The 17,813-nt window shown below is 42.8% G+C and overlaps 1 protein-coding gene across 2 annotated transcripts; it reads left to right on the top strand.

Moving 5' to 3' along the window:
* The first annotated feature begins 1,839 nt into the window (after positions 1-1,839).
* Positions 1,840-17,037, top strand: LOC120066395. 2 transcript variants are annotated; one of them, XM_039017735.1, is made up of 11 exons: positions 1,840-2,348; positions 6,561-6,912; positions 7,558-7,651; positions 8,115-8,202; positions 8,429-8,753; positions 8,966-9,059; positions 9,162-9,249; positions 10,372-10,696; positions 15,785-15,878; positions 15,977-16,064; positions 16,267-17,037. In XM_039017735.1, the coding sequence occupies exons 1-11, from the start codon at positions 2,325-2,327 to the stop codon at positions 16,873-16,875; spliced, it is 2,181 nt and encodes a 726-aa protein (XP_038873663.1). In that variant the 5' UTR covers positions 1,840-2,324; the 3' UTR covers positions 16,876-17,037. The 2 variants fall into 2 exon arrangements, with proteins under 2 accessions (XP_038873663.1, XP_038873664.1); XM_039017736.1 differs by lacking the exon at positions 6,561-6,912.
* The last annotated feature ends 776 nt before the right edge of the window (positions 17,038-17,813 follow it).

Genomic DNA, 17,813 nt, shown 5'->3' with positions numbered 1-17,813 from the left:
AACTTTTGACCCAAGTTAAACAATTCAAAGCCAATGCTACCAAATACTAATTGAGTGTATGTAAACTTCTGACCCACTGGGAATGTGATGAAAGAAATAAAAGCTGAAATAAATCATTCTCTCGACTATTATTCGGAAATTTCACATTCTTAAAATAAAGTGGTGATCCTATTTGACATAAGGCCGGGAATTTTTACTAGGATTAAATGTCAGGAATTGTGAAAAACTGAGTTTAAATGTATTTGGCTAAGGTGTATGTAAACTTCTGACTTCAACTGTATGCACACACCACTTTTCCGTTTGAATTATTTTTCAATATTTTGAAACAAGTTGTTTTTTTCATTTCACTTCACCAATTTGGACTATTTTGTGTATGTTCATTATATGAAATCCAAATAAAAATCTATTTAAATTACAGGTTATAATGCAACAAAATAGGAAAAACGACAAGGGGGATGAAGACTTTTTCAAGGCACTGTATGTACAATCTTGTGAGAGAAAAATGAACAAACTTAAAGAGTGTGCAATATAGAAGGACAGTCAGTGTACATTCTGAACCTTGGTTGGGGACAGTAGGTCACATGACCAAGGAGCTATTGAAATTATAAAGTTTGAAAAATTAATGTAAAATTGTGTGTGATGAAAATGGACAAACCAAAGGGTGTGCAATGTGTAGGCCAACTGAGTGTACATTCTGAACCTTGTTTGAGTCCAGTAGGTCACATGATCAAGGAGCTATTAAACAATGAAGACATAGAAAAATTCATGTAAAATCACCTGAGATGAAAATGGACGAACTAAAGGGTGTGCAATATAGAAGGGTAGTCGGTGTACATTCTTGTAGGGTTGTAGGTCACATGACCAAGGAGCTATTGAAATTAGAAACATTGAAAAACATTGAAAATGAATGTAAAATCATGTGAGATGAAAATGGACAAACAAACGATTGTGCTATATATATGGCTACTCAGTAGATATTCTGAAAGTAGTTTGAGGGTTGTAGGTCCTAAGACTAAGGTTATTGAATTTCAAAAATGAACAAACAAAAGGGTGTCCAATGTGTAGGCCCACTGAGTGTACGTTATGAACCTTGTTTGAGATGTGTGGGTCACATGACCATTGAATTTAAAAATGTAAATAAATAATTTAAAATAGTGTGAGATGTAAACCGACAAAAAAAGGTGTGCAATGTGTGTCTACGCCATCGGGTTAGCTAGAACCAGTTTTGAAAGTTTTAGGAGTAATGGTCACTATGTTGATGGTCCCTAACTGCTGTTGGTGGATGTAAGGAAAACTACAGGCGAATAAACAGCCATCACCAACACAAAGAGGCTGCTGACAACATACAGACTTGAAATCATTAGCCACTCTAACAAATGGATCCCTAGTCACTTTATTAATGCCACTTTAATAATGAGGTTTACATATCATGTATTTCTCATCCCATATGTATATACTGTATTTTAGACCATCTATTGCATCTTGCCTATGTCACTCGGTCATTGCTCATCCATATTTATATGTACATATTCTTATTCCATCTCTTTACTTAGATCTGTGTATTAGGTAGTTGTTGTGGAATTGTTGGATTACTTGTTAGATATTGTGGCACTGTAGTAACTAAAAGCACACGCATTTCGCTACACTCGCACATCTGCTAACCATGTATGCGACCAATACAATTTGATTTGATTACTCCACTTTTGTTTTGAGCCGACATCACTGTCGGGCAGAACGGGGCAGCCGGCTCATGCCCGGGAGACAGCCCGCTTCCAAAACGAATGCAATCATCTTCCACGCGTTGCAAAGTACGCCTGCCCGGGCCAGATTAATAGAATCCCCTCACTAGCCAGCTTGTTAAATAGAAGAAAAACGGCATAACATCTCGTTAAATGTTGTACAACCTGTTCTATTTGGTACCAACTCGAAATATCCCTAACACATGGACGAATTTACTGCGAGATGAAAGGATGAAATTGTTTTGATTGTTATTCTGTTAGTGGGTTGGGTTATCTGAGCTAGCTGCTTGCTACCAAAACGTTAGCGGCCACTATCGCCTGCCTAGGCTACGAAAACGTTAGCTCCTAGCTAAACAACGAATCAAGCGCTGGCAAATCCAAAGTTCTTTGTTTCAACAAACTGCACCTTGAAGAGAAAAATATTATCAAACTCAACGAGATGCTGGCTGCAGGATAGCTACAACTACCTACTCAGCTATTCTTATAGTAAGCTTACTGGATGGAAAGCTTTTGCACGGGCACGCTTCCTTCCTGTAAGTGTTCACTTCTCCATTCTTTAGCTGGCGCAAATGGTGGACCCACTTCATGTCACGGATAGCTCTTATAAAAGTGAGTAGCTAATGTTATTAGCTAATTTCCCTTGTCTCATTTAGTTAGCTGGCAGAAGGTAAATTGTAACGTGTGCAATTGCAGGTTGTTTTGCTAGTAAAGTCATTTATTACGTGGATTGTTTTTATCAGCTGTGCCTCCATCCGTTGTCGAGATCTATAGCTTGTTATAGACAAGGTGATTACAATACAGTGTGTTTTGTTTACGGTATCTGAAAAGGACGCCAAGAGGTTTTAATAGAACTCTGTTCCTCCAATGAGGTTATATTCACAGGAAAAATAAATGCTGCCAAGGTTGCCTGGAAGTATTATTATTTTTTATTTTTTCTTCACCTTTATTTATTTAACCAGGTAGGCCAGTTGAGAACAAGTTCTCATTTACAACTGCGACCTGGCCAAGATAAAGCAAAGCAGTGTGACACAAACAACAACACAGAGTTACACATGGAACAAACAAACGTACAGTCAATGACACAATAGAAAGTATTTATACAATGTGTGCAAATGAGGTAAGGCAATAAATAGGCCATAGTGGCGAAATAATTACAATTTAGCAATTAAACACTGGAGTGATAGATGTGCAGAAGATGAATGTGCAAGTAGAGATACTGGGGTGCAAAGGAGCAAAATAATAATAATATGGGGATGAGGTAGTTGAGTGGGCTATTTATAGATGGGATATGTGCAATGATCTGTGAGCTGCTCTGACAGCTGATGCTTAAAGTTAGTGAGGGAGATATGCGTCTCCAGCTTCAGCGATTTTATTTTTTTATTTTTTTATTTTTTATTTATTTTTGCAATTCGTTCCAGTCATTGGTAGCAGAGAACTGGAAGGAAAGCCAGCCAAAGGAGGACTTGGATTTGGGGGTGACCAGTGAAATATACCTGCTGGAGTGCGTGCTACGGGTGGGTGCTGCTATGGTGACCAGTGAGCTGAGATAAGGCGGGGCTTTACCTAGCAAAGACTTATAGATGACCTGGAGTCAGTGGGTTTGGCGACGAATATGAAGCGAGGGCCAGCCAACGAGAGCATACAGGTCGCAGTGGTGGGTAGTATAAGGGGCTTTGGTGACAAAACAGATGGCACTGTGATAGACTGCATCCAATTTGCTGAGTAGTGTTGGAGGCTATTTTCTAAATGACATCGTCGAGGATCGGGAGGATAGTCAGTTTTACGAGGGTATGTTTGGCAGCATGAGTGAAGAATGCTTTGTTGTGAAATAGGAAGCCGATTCTAGATTTAATTTTGGATTGGAGATGCTTAACTTCTTACGGCTGAGATCCCGTTAACGGGATCGACTTGACAACAGCCAGTGAAAGTGCAGGGCACAAAATTCAAACAACAGAAATCTCATAATTAAAATTCCTCAAACATACAAGTATTTTACACCATTTTAAAGATAAACTTGTTGTTAATCCCAAAACTGTGTCCGATTTCAAAAAGGCTTTACGACGAAAGCACACCATCTGATTATGTTAGGTCAGTACCTAGTCACAGAAAAACACAGCCATTTTTCCAGCCAAAGAGAGGAGTCACAAAAAGCAGAAATTGCGATAAAATGAATCACTAACCTTTGATGATCTTCATCAGATGACACTCATAGGACTTCATGTTACACAATACATGTATGTTTTGTTCGATAAAGTTAAAATTTATATCCAAAAATCTTAGTTTACATTGGCACGTTATGTTCAGTAATGTTTTGCCTCCAAAACATCCGGTGATTTTGCAGAGAGCCACATCAATTTACAGAAATACTCATAATAAACATTGATAAAAGATACAGGTGTTTTACATGGAACTTTAGATAAACTTCTCCTTAATGCAACCGCTGTGTCAGATTTCATAACTTTACAGAAAAAGCACACCATGCAATAATCTGAGTACAGCGCTCAGAAACCAAAACAAGCCATACAGATACCCGCCATGTTGTGGACTCAACAGAAGTCAGAAGTAGTATTATAAATATTCACTTACCTTTGATGATCTTCATCAGAATGCACTCCCAGGAATCCCAGTTCCACAATAAATGTTTGTTTTGTTCGATAACGTCCATAATTTATGTCCAAATACCTCCTTTTTGTTTGCGCGTTTAGTTCCAAAATCCAAATTGATGACGTGCAGGCCAGACGAAAAGTCAAAAAATTCCATTACGGTTCGTAGAAACATGTCAAACGATGCATAGAATCAAGCTTTAGGATGTTTTTAACATAAATCTTCAATAATGTTTCAACCGGAGAATAACTTTGTCTGTAGAAATGCGATGGAACGCAGCTAACTCTCACGGGGGCGTGCCTGAGTGAGCTCGTGGCACTCTGCCAGAGCCCTGACTCAAACAGCTCCCATTCCCTCATCCTTCACAGTAGAAGAAGGTTCTAAAGACTGTTGAGGTCCACAAGGTTCTAAAGACTGTTGAAATCTAGTGGAAGCTTTAGGAAGTGCAATATGACCCCATAGACACTGTATATTGGATAGGCAAACCTACAAACCTCAGATTTCCCACTTCCTGGTTGGATTTTTTCTCAGGATTTTGCCTGCCATATGAGTTCTGTTATACTCAGACATCATTCAAACAGTTGTAGACACTTCAGAGTGTTTTCTATCCAAATCTACTAATAATATGCATATCTTAGCTTCTGGGACTGAGTAGCAGGCAGTTTACTCTGGGCACCTTGTTCATCCAAGCTACTCAATACTGCCCCCAGCCATAAGAAGTTAATGTGAGTCTGGAAGGAGAGTTTACAGTCTAACCAGACACCTAGGTATTTGTAGTTGTCCACATATTCTAAGTCAGAACTGTCCAGAGTAGTGATGCTAGATGTGCGGGCATGTGTGGGCAGAGGTCGGTTGAAGAGCATGTATTTAGTTTTACTTGCATTTAAGAGCAGTTGGAGGCCACGGAAGGAGAGTTGTATGGCATTGAAGCTCATCTGGAGGTTAGTTAACATGGTGTCCAAAGAAGGGTCAGAAGTATACAGAATGGTGTCGTCTGCGTAGAGATGGATCAGAGAATCACCAGCAGCAAGAGCGACATTGATGTATACAGAGGAAAGAGTCGGCACGAGAATTGAACCCTGTGGCAGCCCCATAGACTGCCAGAGGTCCGGACAACAGGCTCTGATTTGACACACTGAACTCTGTCTGAGAAGTAGTTGGTGAACCAGGCGAGGCAGTTATTTGAGAAACCAAGTCTGTTGAGTCTGCCGATAAGAATGCGGTGATTGACAGAGTCCAAAGCCTTGGCCAGGTTGATGAATACGACTGCACAGTATTGTCTTTTATCGATGGCGGTTATGTTATCGTTTAGGACCTTGAGCGTGGCTGAGGTGCACCAATTACCAGCACTGAAACCAGATTGCATAGCGGAGAAGGTACGGTGGGATTCGAAATGGTCGCTAATCTGTTTGTTAACTTGGCTTTCGAAGACCTTAGAAAGGCAGGCTAGGATAGATATAGGTCTGTAGCAGTTTGGGTCTAGAGTGTCTCCCCCTTTGAAGAGGGGGATGACCACGGCAGCTTTCCAATCTTTGGGGATCTCAGACAAAACAAAAGAGAGGTTGAACAGACTAGTGATAGGGGTTGCAACAATTGCGGCGGATCATTTTAGAAAGAGAGGGTCCAGATTGTCTAGCCCAGCTGATTTGTAGGGGTCCAGATTTTGCAGCTCTTTCAGACCATCCGCTATCTGGATTTGGGTGAAGGAGAAATGGTGGAGGCTTGGGCAAGTTGGTGTGGGGGGTGCAGAGCTGTTGACCGGGGTAGGGGTAGCCAGGTGGAAAGCATGGCCAGCCGTAGAAGAATGCTTATTGAAATTCTCAATTATAGTGGATTTATCGGTGGTGACAGTGTTTCCTAGCCTCAGTGCAGTGGGCAGCTGGGAGGAGGTGCTCTTATTCTCCAAGTATGTCAGGGTTGGTGTAGGAAATTGTGTACACCAGTATACCACAACCAGGTTTATATCTATCTTTTAACGGTGCAGTGCAATTCTAAGGGGATTGGGTCTTGATAGAAAGCTGACAGCTGACCAGATTGCCAAAAAGTTGGAAAATCTGAAGACCAGATACCAGGTGAAGTGGGCTTGTGTTCTTAGAAGACTGAGATTTGGGACTTCTAAAAAAGTGTTTACTGATATTGTCAATATTTACTGATCATGAAGTCAAAACAAAAAAGCCTCATCCCAGCCATAGTCCCACTTTTGTATTTGTCTTTTAGGACTTAAAATACATTTTTCTTGGCAAGTACACTGTTGCTACCAGCATAGCCTCCTGGCCCTGGTTCCAATTTATGGGCGAGGCCATGGAAGGACGCCTCTTCAACAGCGCCCAAGTTTTGGCAGTGGCATCTTTGGCTGGTGAGGCTCCAGGTTCTTCCTCACCATTAACCAACGAGAGAGGACAGGGGGTTGACGGTGCTGACATTTTGGAGTTCTTGATCAAAACTGAGATGGAGGACAGTGTGGGGACAGAGAACTTGGAGGACAATGCAACAGTTAACACTGATGCAACTCAGACTGAGGGCCCTACTACTATGGGCTGGCGAAGAATTTCAGAATGCTCGTATAAAAGTAAGTGAGTTGGGGATACTCTGATTCTGTTGACCATTCAAATTATTTCTTCAACCTTAATTTGACCAGGAGGTCTGTTTAGTCCAGGGCTCTCCAACTCTGTTCCTGGAGAGCTACCATCCTATAGGTTTTCAGTCCAACCCCAGTTGTAACTAACCTGATTCAGTTCAACTAATTATTAGAATCAGGTGCCGTAGATTAAGATGGATTGGAGCAAAACCTACAGGACAGTAGCTTTCCAGGAAAGGGTTGGAGAACCCTGGTCTAGACTCTGGTCTTTTAAGGTTCCCTAGTGGCGCAGCGGTCTAAGGCACTGCAGCTCAGTGCTTGAGGCGTCACTACACACACCCCGGTTCAAATCCAGGCTGTATCATAACCGGCCGTGATTGGGAGTACCATAGGGTGGCACACAATTGGCCCAGCATCGTCCGGGTTTGGCCGGTGTGGGCCGTCTTTGTAAATAAGAATTTGTTCTTAACTGACTTGCCTAGTTAAATAAAGGTTAAATTCAAAAATAATAATTTAATTGTAGTTATTGGTTGTTAGCAAGCTTGCTGCAAAAAATGGTGTTATTTGATACATGGTAATATATGCTCAATCTGATGTACCTGATTCATATTACTGACATTGGTTCCTGCTTATCAGTGACAGAGCAGGAGACGGAGAGAATGATAAAGCTGCGTGCCGTGAATGAGGCTCTCTTTACAGGCAGAAAACATACTGCCAAGCCTGCCTGGAGGTGAGTATGTTTGGGAAGGACATATACAGACCATAGTTTGGCCCAGCACATCCTGTGATTATGTGTCCCAAATCCACCTCCAGCTCCTTTGCACTTATGTATGTCTAAAAGGACTGGATAGGTGTAAACAATATGGTGATAAGTCTTTCTAGCTCGACTTGGAGCTATTACCATATTGCTTATACCTATTTTATAATTTTGTTAACTGCCCTAAATGAGAATTAGTTAGCAAATTGTTGTCTTCGGCATTTTTGTTTGTCTCTCACAGGAGGCTGCTGAGAGGAGGACGGCTCATAATAAGGGCTGGAATGGAGTAAATGGAATGGTATCAAACACATAGAAACCATGTATTTGATGAGTTCGATTACCATTCCATTGATTTCGTTCCAGCCATTACTATGAGCCCGTCCTCCCCAATTAAGGTGCCACCAACCTCCTGCGTTGTCTCCATGTTTTCCTGCAGAGCTATTTTGAATGAGTTGGGCCTTCAGGGAAAGCTGACTACTGACCAGCTTGCCAAAAAGTGGGATAACCTCAAGAGGCGATATAAGGTAATGTGACAGTGACGGCAGTACTCAACTAGCGTATTTGTGTGTTTCATTTTCATTCTTGAATTATTTTGTGTAGTGTATAAGAAACATTCCCAAAGTTTCTTGAAGTTATTCTTGATCCACAATGTATCGCTCTCTCATCACCTCCTGCACACATCTCTTCTCAATTCCACTCCACACTGCTTTGTCCACTGAACCCAGACACTGTGTTCCTCTTTTGGTGCAGGAGTTGAAATGTCCAGCCCGCAGCATGGAGAGCAACCCAAATTCCTGGCCCTGGTTCTACCGCATGAATGATGCCATGGAGGGACGATTCGCCGGCTGTGCCCCCATCCTGACGCCAGTAGTAGAGGAGGGTGATGAGGAGTTTGAGCCCTCTCCACCACCAAGGAAGAGGGCTCGTCGGACGCCAGGGAGGGGGGGGATGTCTGAGTTCTTGACAGAGTCTGAGATTGATGAGCTGGTGGAAACGGAGGAGAGGAATGGAGCAGCCGTCTTCCAAGGGGCCACCATAGGGGAGTATCACACAGCCACAGAATTCTCATATAAGCGTAAGTGATGATGTTTTGCCTTTCAGAGGGACTATTTGCTCAAAATACAAATCAATATGATTTTCCACTTTCTTGGAATGGTATGGGTCGACCCAGACAGTTTTTAAAGTGCATGTTTGAGTTATTGGCAATAAGCTAACTAGCAACAAGTTACTTCGATAACAATTCTTTGTGAAGAATAACGCTAGTTGTTATATTTGCTTGATTTACAGTGACTGAGGAGGACACCAAGAGATTGATAGAGCTGCGTGCTTCCAATGAGGCTCTTTTCACAGGGAAGAGAAATACTGCCAAGCCTGCCTGGAGGTAAGTTAGCTTGTGTTGGAAGAAACTATTTGGCTAAATAAAAATGTGATCTTTCCAGTCAATGTACTCAGTTTATTTTATACCTCCATTATTTCTCTGTAGGGCTATAGTAAAAGAGATGGGCCTCGCAGGAAAGTTGTCTGCTGACCAGGTTGCCAAAAAGTGGGACAACCTGAAGACAAAATTCAAGGTATTGTAACTAGTGTGTGTCCATGTACATTTTGTCCATTATTTTTCTCACCCTGTTTATCAGGGGCTGTGTGTGTACTTGCACATGTACACTGAGTGTACAAAACATTAGTAACACTTTACCTAATATTGAGTTTCACCCTCTTTTGGCCTCAGAACAGCCCCAATTCATCAGGGCATGGACTCTACAAAGTGTCAAAAGTGCTCCACAGGGATGCTGGCCCATGTTGACTCCAATGCTTCCCATAGTTGTGTCAAGTTGTCTGGATGTCCTTTTGGTGGTAGACCATTCTTTTTATATATATTTATTTTTTATTTTTATTATATATATTTCTTTATTCCCTTTTTTCCCCCAATTTTGTGGTATCCAATTGGTAGTTAGTCTTGTCTCATCGCTGCAACTCCCGTATGGACTCTGGAGAGGCGAAGGTCAAGAGCCGTGCGTCCTCCGAAACACAACCCAACCAAGCCGCACTGCTTCTTGACACAATGCCAACTTAACCCGGAAGCCAGCCACACCAATGTGTCGGGGGAAACACCGTACACCTGGTGACTGTCAGCGTGCACTGCGCCCAGCCCGCCACAGGAGTAGCTAGTGCGCGATGGGACAAGGACATCCCTGCCGGCCAAACCCTCCCCTAACCCAGACAATGCTGGGCCAATTGTGCGCCGCTCCATGGGCCTGCGACAGGTGGTGGACCATTCTTGATACATACGGGAAGCTGTTGAGCGTGAAAAACCCAGTGGCGTTGCAGATCTTGACACACTCAAACCGGTGTGACTGACACCTACTACCATACCCCGTTCAAAGGCACTTTTGTCTTGCGCATTCACCCTTTGAATGGCACATGTACATAATCCATGTCTCAAAGTTTAAAAATAATTATTTAACCTGTCTCCTCCCCTTCATCTACACTGTTTGAAGTGGATTTAACAGGTGACATCAATAAGGGATCATAGCTTTCACCTGGATTCCCCTTGTCAGTCTCATGGAAAGAGGTGTCCCTAATGTTTTGTACAGTCAGTGTATATGTACATGGATGCTCGTATGTGGGACCAGAAGATGGATAGGTCACACTAAGTGATATCTCATAATACGTTTATATCTTCTCTTATCCCTTAGGACTTGAAGTATCCGCCGCGTGGCATGGAGAACCAGAGCACCCCTGCCTCCTGGCCTTGGTTCCAACTCATGAATGATGCCTTCGAGGGCCGACTGGCCGCGAGAGCCCCCAAAATAACTCCCATATGGATGAGCGAGGAAGACTACTTGTTTGTATCCTCGCCAATGCCTACAGAGAGAGACCCGTGTCCCATGCCAGAAAGGAGTGAGATTTCTGAGCTGGAAGAGGGAATGAGACCAGAGGGGACAGAGGTGGATGGAACGGTTACGTTCTTAGACGCCAGTGGAGAGGAGTGCCCCACACCTGTGGAATTCTCCTATAAAAGTCAGTGTCATTCCTTCATTCTTCATGTCTCTGAATATTCTTTTCAAGGAGGATAAAATATACTTTTAGAAGTCAAATTTCATGAGTTAAAAATGGATTAATGTTCTCAGGTGTATATGAACTAGGGCTGTCCCCAACTAAAATAAATCTTGGTCGAACGAGAGTAGTCTTTTCTTTTGAGCAATCGATTGGTCGAAATGTAAAAACATGTACTTTTCCATATATAGACACACCCTATATGTTTTAATAAAATTAACTATATGTACTGAGCTTGTCTGATGCTTTAAGCTTGCTGTTTTATTAAATAATTAAGTCACACAAATGACTCAAGGGAGCCAGAGATCAAGATAGCCTAACCAGAAGGGGGGAAAAATTACTTTTCCCGACCTTCCTCCTCCCGCTGCTGCTGAAGTTGCCGGTAATAGGCGACACCAGGGGTCGGCAACCTTTTTCCATTTGGAGTGACAATTTATCTTACCATTTCTATCCATCTGTGTGCCAGTTATGATTTTCATTTGCACATTTTTGTGGAACAGTTTCATTTAATTTATAGTCTTTTGTATCTCAAAATCATGGTAATGTGGTTAATCTAAATTCTAGCTAACAAACAAATAAAAACATGGTAGCCTGCAGGTAGAAAATATCCTGATAAATATACTATAAATCACATTGGCTACGCATGGCTGTCTGCAACGAACTTGAAACATATATCAACTGTGTCCGGCCCAAAGCCCACGCTAGCAAATTTTCAACATTGTATAAAAAATACTGGGCCCTCAGTTTCCCACACCAGTGAGCTTAGGACAGACACGGCTGTAGGCTATTTGTGCAAGGGATAATAAGTCATCAAGTATTTTGAAGTTTACACTGGATCAGAGCATTACATTTTTCCCATTCAGGCCGAGTGGTTATCAAAAGGGAGAGAGCTGGAAATATTTGTCAAATACATTGAGAAACTATTCTCATTCTCAATGGAATCTAAAAGAGTTGCTGTTTGAGTTGAAGACATTTTTAATTTGAGAAGCTCCACAGCTCAATAGTGGTAGTGAGTTAAGACAATCAGAAATACTATCCAACATCCCCAAATAGGCACATTTATAGGCCTACATTTGCGCACAAGTCAGGTAGCCTAGGCCTACTTCTATATGCGTAATCAGGTGCACGTCCTTACTCAACATTGACAGGAGCACTCCAAACAAAAGACAATGGGAAAAAAATTGACAACTTGTAAATGTTAAGAAATAAACCAAAACTTTCTCACAAGTGTAGCATAGGTTGTGAGCTCTGCAAACAACGTTTCCACTCCGACAATGAGAGCGCTTCACGACTGTAATAATAATATTGAATGCATTAACAGAAATTACCGTAACCAAACAAATATTGTAGATTAGAAATTATGTGAATTAAAGTAAATGTAGGTTACTACTGGTGATTATATGTAATGGGGAATTGATAGACACTAACAATCAAAAGGGCAAACAATTCACACAAGGAAGTTATGAAACAATAAATGTGCACGAAATGACGGGAGAGACGTGCTTTGTGCATCTTAGCCACACTCCCCTTTTCCTTTGATAGTGGCATCCCCGCGACTTCCTCAATGGATTTAGTCCACTGAGACCGGCGCGAATCAGACATGTCAAGTGTGCCATGAAAAAATCGATATATTTGCGACTGCTCAACGTAGGCTCTTGGCCGGCCGAGATTTTATATCGACCAAACAATCAACCAGTTGACTAAATGCGGTCAGCCTTAATATGAACCATATACAATGCCTTCAGAAAGTATTACTCCTTCAATTATTCCACATTTTGTCATTACATTCTGAATTCAATATTGATTCATATTTTTTTATCACCCACCTACACACAATACCCTATAATGAAGAGTGAAAATATGTTTAGAAACTTTTGCAAATGTATTAAAAATAAAATACAGATCTAATTTACATAAGAATTCACACCCATGAATACTTTGTAGAAGCACCTTTGGCCGAGATTACAGCATGAATTGTCTTGTACAGTGCATTCGGAAAGTATTCAGACCCCTTGACTTTTTCCACATTTTGTTACATTTTAGAATAAGGCTGTAATGTATTACATTTAAATGTTTTCCTCATCAATCTACACAAAATACCAAATCATGAAAACCGGTTTAGACATTTTTGCAAATGTATATAAAAAAAAAAGTTTTTAAACATACCTTATTTACATAAGTATTCAGACCTTTTGCTATTAGACTCAAAATTGAGCTCAGGTGCATCCTGTTTCCATTGATCATCCTTGAGAAGTTTCAACAACTTGATTGGAGTCCACCTGTGGTAAATTCAATTGATTGGACATGATTTGGAAAGGCACACACCTGTCTATATAAGGTCCCACAGTTGACAGTGCATTTCAGCAAAAACCAAGCCATGAGGTCAAAGGAATTGGCCGTAGAGCTCCGAGACAGGATTGTGCCGAGGCACAGATCTGGGGAAGGGTACCAAAAGAATGGCTGCAGCTGTGAAGGTCCCGAAGAACACAGTGGCCTCCAACATTCTTAAATGGAAGAATTTTGGAACCACCAAGACACTTCCTAGAGCTGGCCGCCTGGCCAAACTGAGAAATTGGGGGAGAAGGGCCTTGGTCAGGGAGGTGACCAAGAACCTGATGGTCACTCTGACAGAGCTCCAGAGTTCCTCTGTGGAGATGGGAGAACCTTTCAGAAGGACAACCATCTCTGCAGCACTCAACCAATCAGACCTTTATGGTAGAGTGCCCAGAGAATCCACTCCTTGGTAAAAGGCACATGACAGCCCACTTGGAGTTTGCCAAAAGGCACCTAAAGACTCTCAGACCATGAGAAACAAGATTCTCTGTTCTGATGAAACCAATATTGAACTCTTTGGCCTGAATGCCAAGTGTCACTTCTGAAGGAAACCTGGCACCATCCCAATGGTGAAGCATGGTGGTGGCAGCATCATGCTGTGGGGATGTTTTTCAGCGGCAGGGACTGGGATACTATTCAGGATCGAGGGAAAGATGAACAGAGCAAAGTACAGAGAGATCCTTGATGAAAACCTGCTTCAAGGCACTCAGGACCTCAGACTGGGGCGAACGTACACCTTCCAACAGGACAACAACCCTAAGCACACAGCCAAGACAATGCAGGAGTGGCTTCAGGACAAGTCTCTGAATGTCCTTGAGTGGCCCAGCCAGAGCCCGGACTTGAACCCGATCTCTGGAGAGACCTGAAAATAGCTGTGCTCCGACGCTCCCCATCCAACCTGACAAAGCTTGAGAGGATCTGCAGAGAAGAATGGGAGAAATTCCCCAAATACAGGTGTGCCAAGCTTGTAGTGTCATACCCAAGAAAACTCGAGCCTGTAATCGCTGCCAAAGGTCCTTCAACAAAGTACTGAGTAAAAGGTCTGATATTTCCATATTTAAAACATAAAACAAAGATAAAAAAAAAAAAAAAAAAAAAAAAAACTGTTTTTGCTTTTTCATTATGGGGTATTGTGTGTAGATTGAGAGGGGAAAACAATTTAATCAATTTTAGAGTAAGGCTGTAACCTAACAAAATGTGGAAAAAGTCAAGGGGTCTTTTCCGAATGCACTGTTTGCTTGTATTTGGTATTTTATTAGGATCCCCATTAGCTGTTGCAAAAGCAGCAGCTACTCTTCCTGGGGTCCACACAAAACATGAAACATAATGACATAACACAGAACATCAATAGACAAGAACAGCTCAAAGACAGAACTACATAAAAAAAAATGTTTACACGTAGCCTACATATCAATGCATACAAACAAACTATCTAGGTCAAATATCTGCATTTGAGGATTTTCTCAAGCTATAAGTTGGGTGGGGAGTGTGGGAGAACAGCAATCTTTAAGTCTTTCCAAAGATTTTCAATTGGATTCAAGTCTGAACTTTGGCTGGGCCACTCAAGCGCTTTCACATTTCGGTTCTGAAGCCATTCCAGGGTTCCTTTGGCTGTATGCTTGGGGTCATTGTCCTGTTGGAACGTAAATCTTTGCCTCAGTCTAAGGTCATTTGCACTCTGAAACAGGTTCTCGTCAAGGATTTGCCTGTATTTGGCTCCATTCATTGTTCCCTCTATCCTTACCAGTCTCCTAGTCCCTGCCGCTGAAAAGCATCCCCATAGCATGATGCTGCCACCATGCTTCATGATTTGGATGGTGTTCAGACCGGTGACCAGCTGTGCCTGGTTTTCTCCAGACAGTGCTTTGCATTCAGGCCAAATGGTTACAATTGTCTCATCAGATCATATAATCTTTCGCCTTATGCGCCGAGTTTTTTACATGCCTTTTTGCAAACTTCAGGTTGCCATGTGGCTTTTTTTCAGGAGTGGCTTCCTTCTGGCCACTCTTCCATAAAGTCCAGATTGGTGAAGTGTTATAGAGATTGTTGTCCTTCTGGCCAGTTCTCCCATCTCAGCCAAGGAACTCTGTAGTTCTGTCAGAGTGGTCATTAGGTTCTTGGTCATCTCCCTGACCAAGGTCTTTCTTGCCTGGTTGCTCAGTTTGGTCAGATGGCCAGCTCTAGGCAGAGTAGATCCACATTTGTTCAATTTCCCAATGATGGAGACCACTGTGCTGTTGGAATCTTTCAACACTCTAGAAATAGTTTTACACCCTTCCCCAGATATATGCCTCATCACCTCTATTTCAGAGCTCTACAGCCAGTTCCTTGGACTTCATGGTATAGTTTCTGCTCTGACATGCACTGTAAACTATGGGACCTTATATAGACAGGTGTTTTCTTTCTAATTCATCTCCAAACAATCCAATTGGCCACAGGTGGACTCCAATCACATTGTAGCGACGTCTCAAAGATGATAAAAGGAAATTGGATGCACCTGAGCTCAATCTGGAGTAAAGGGGTGTGAATACTTATTTAAATGAGATTTCTGTATTTCATGATGTGTGAGAGAAAAAAAATCTATTTTGAATTCAGGCTGTAACAACAAAATGTGGAATAAGTCAAGGGGTATGAATACTTTCTGAAGGCACTGTAGGCAACAATCAAGAAAAACATTTTGGCAAAGAAATATAAACTTTATTTTTGTTTTGATGACAGTGACAGAGCAGGATACGAGGAGGCTGATTAAGTTGCGTGCGGCCAATGAAGTTCTCTTCACTGGGAGGCGAAATGCTGCCAAGGCTGCATGGAAGTGAGTAGGATTTAGTATGAAAGTAAATGTCAATGACGAAGCACTAAAGTCAGATATGCATAATCAACACTGATCACATTGGTTATTTTTGTGTGCAGGGCCATTTTAAAAGAGTTGGGTCTCCTGGGAAAGGTGTCAACTTACCAGGTGGCCAAGAAGTGGGACAACTTAAAAAGAAGATATAAGGTAAACTGTCAAGTGTTTCCGGCAAATTTCTGCAACATGAAATAATCAAAGTGTAAGTAGATCAAATCAGAATGTTTATATTGAAGGACCAATCCTTAATAATGTCCATGCATTGCTCAAACACTTTCACCCATCTGAAATCTGCTCTGTTGTTTGTATTCTACACTGTGGTCACACTTGTCCCCTGTTGTTCCCTGAACAGGACTTGAAGTACCCTCCTGTGGGCATGGAGAGCATAGCAGACAACGCTGCTTCCTGGCCATGGTTCTACCTCATGAATGAGGCCATGGAGGGCCGCCTTGCTGCCAGCGGACCTGTCTTGACCCCTATAACGGAGGGTGATGACCCCGAGCCTTTCCCTTCACAGTCCTCTCGAAATAGAGGATGCCCGTTGCTGGAAAAGGGTGACATCACACTGGAGTACGAACAAGAGATTTATGTGGACCCCACCATAGAGGAGTGCCACCGGGCCACAGCGGAGTGCGAGAGTGCACTGATAGAGGAGAGGTTGGGTAGGGGGCCAGCAGGGGGCACTGCTGCTCAGAAGTCTGTGACACTGGAGAGAGAGTGGGAGATGGTGGAGAGGGAGAGGGCAGCGATAGAGGGGGATAGAGCGGCGGTAGACAGAGAGCGGCAGTGGCTGGAGAGCGAGAGAGCCAACTTGGCAAGAGACAGGATGCTGTTGGAACAGGACATGGCGGCATTGGGTAGAGAGAGAGAGGCCTTTGAGAGCCAAAGGGCAGCAGTGGTGATGAACAGTGCTACAGGGGTGCACACTGGACACGTCAACCACTGTGGGATGGGGATGTAGACTTATGGTATTAACTGCCTTGGAAGCCAAGGACTGATCAAGAGCCTTCAAGTTATTTAGAGAAGACTTTTCAGCATGTTTTCACCTTATTGGCTCGAGATTAATCAAATCAAATTTATTTATATAGCCCTTCTTACGTCAGCTGATATCTCAGTGCTGTACCTAGCCTAAAACCCCAAACAGCAAGCAATGCAGGTGTAGAAGCACGGTGGCTAGGAAAAACTCCCTAGAAAGGCCAAAACCTAGGAAGAAACCTAGAGAGGAACCAGGCTATGAGGGGTGGCCAGTCCTCTTCTGGCTGTGCCGGGTGGAGATTATAACAGAACATGGCCAAGATGTTCAAATGTTCATAAATGACCAGCATGGTCAAATAATAATAATCACAGTAGTTGTTGAGGGTGCAGCAAGTCAGCACCTCAGGAGTAAATGTCAGTTGGCTTTTCATAGCCGATCATTAAGAGTATCTCTACCGCTACTGCTGTCTCTAGAGAGTTGAAAACAGCAGGTCTGGGACAGGTAGCACGTCCGGTGAACAGGTCAGGGTTCCATAGCCGCAGGCAGGACAATTGAGACTGGAGCAGCAGCACGGCCAGGTGGACTGGGGACAGCAAGGAGTCATCATGCCAGGTAGTCTTGAGGCATGGTCCTAGGGAGCAGGTCCTAGGGAGCAGGTCCTAGGGAGCAGGTCCTAGGGAGCAGGTCCTAGGGAGCAGGTCCTAGGGAGCAGGTCCTAGGGAGCAGGTCCTAGGGAGCAGGTCCTAGGGAGCAGGTCCTAGGGAGCAGGTCCGAGAGAGAGAGAGAGAGAGAGAGAGAGAGAGAGAGAGAGAGAGAGAGAGAGAGAGAGAGAGAGAGAGAGAGAGAGAGAGAGAGAGAGAGAGAGAGAGAGAGAGAGAGAGAGAGAGAGAGAGAGAGAGAGAGAGAGAGAGAGAGAGAGAGAG

The sequence above is a fragment of the Salvelinus namaycush genome, chromosome 21 (assembly GCF_016432855.1).
Source record: "Salvelinus namaycush isolate Seneca chromosome 21, SaNama_1.0, whole genome shotgun sequence".
Taxonomy (NCBI): domain Eukaryota; kingdom Metazoa; phylum Chordata; class Actinopteri; order Salmoniformes; family Salmonidae; genus Salvelinus; species Salvelinus namaycush.
The sequence above is the reverse complement of the archived record's forward strand: the minus strand, read 5'-3'. Positions and strand labels throughout refer to the sequence as shown.

Bases quoted from the DNA above. Each gene is read 5' to 3' on its own strand.
- LOC120066395 (XM_039017735.1), top strand. From the start codon at position 2,325: ATGTCACGGATAGCTCTTATAAAA. The intron at 2,349-6,560 runs GTGAGTAGCTAA...TTTGTCTTTTAG, and splicing joins CACGGATAGCTCTTATAAAA to GACTTAAAATACATTTTTCT. The intron at 10,697-15,784 runs GTCAGTGTCATT...TTTTGATGACAG, and splicing joins TGTGGAATTCTCCTATAAAA to TGACAGAGCAGGATACGAGG.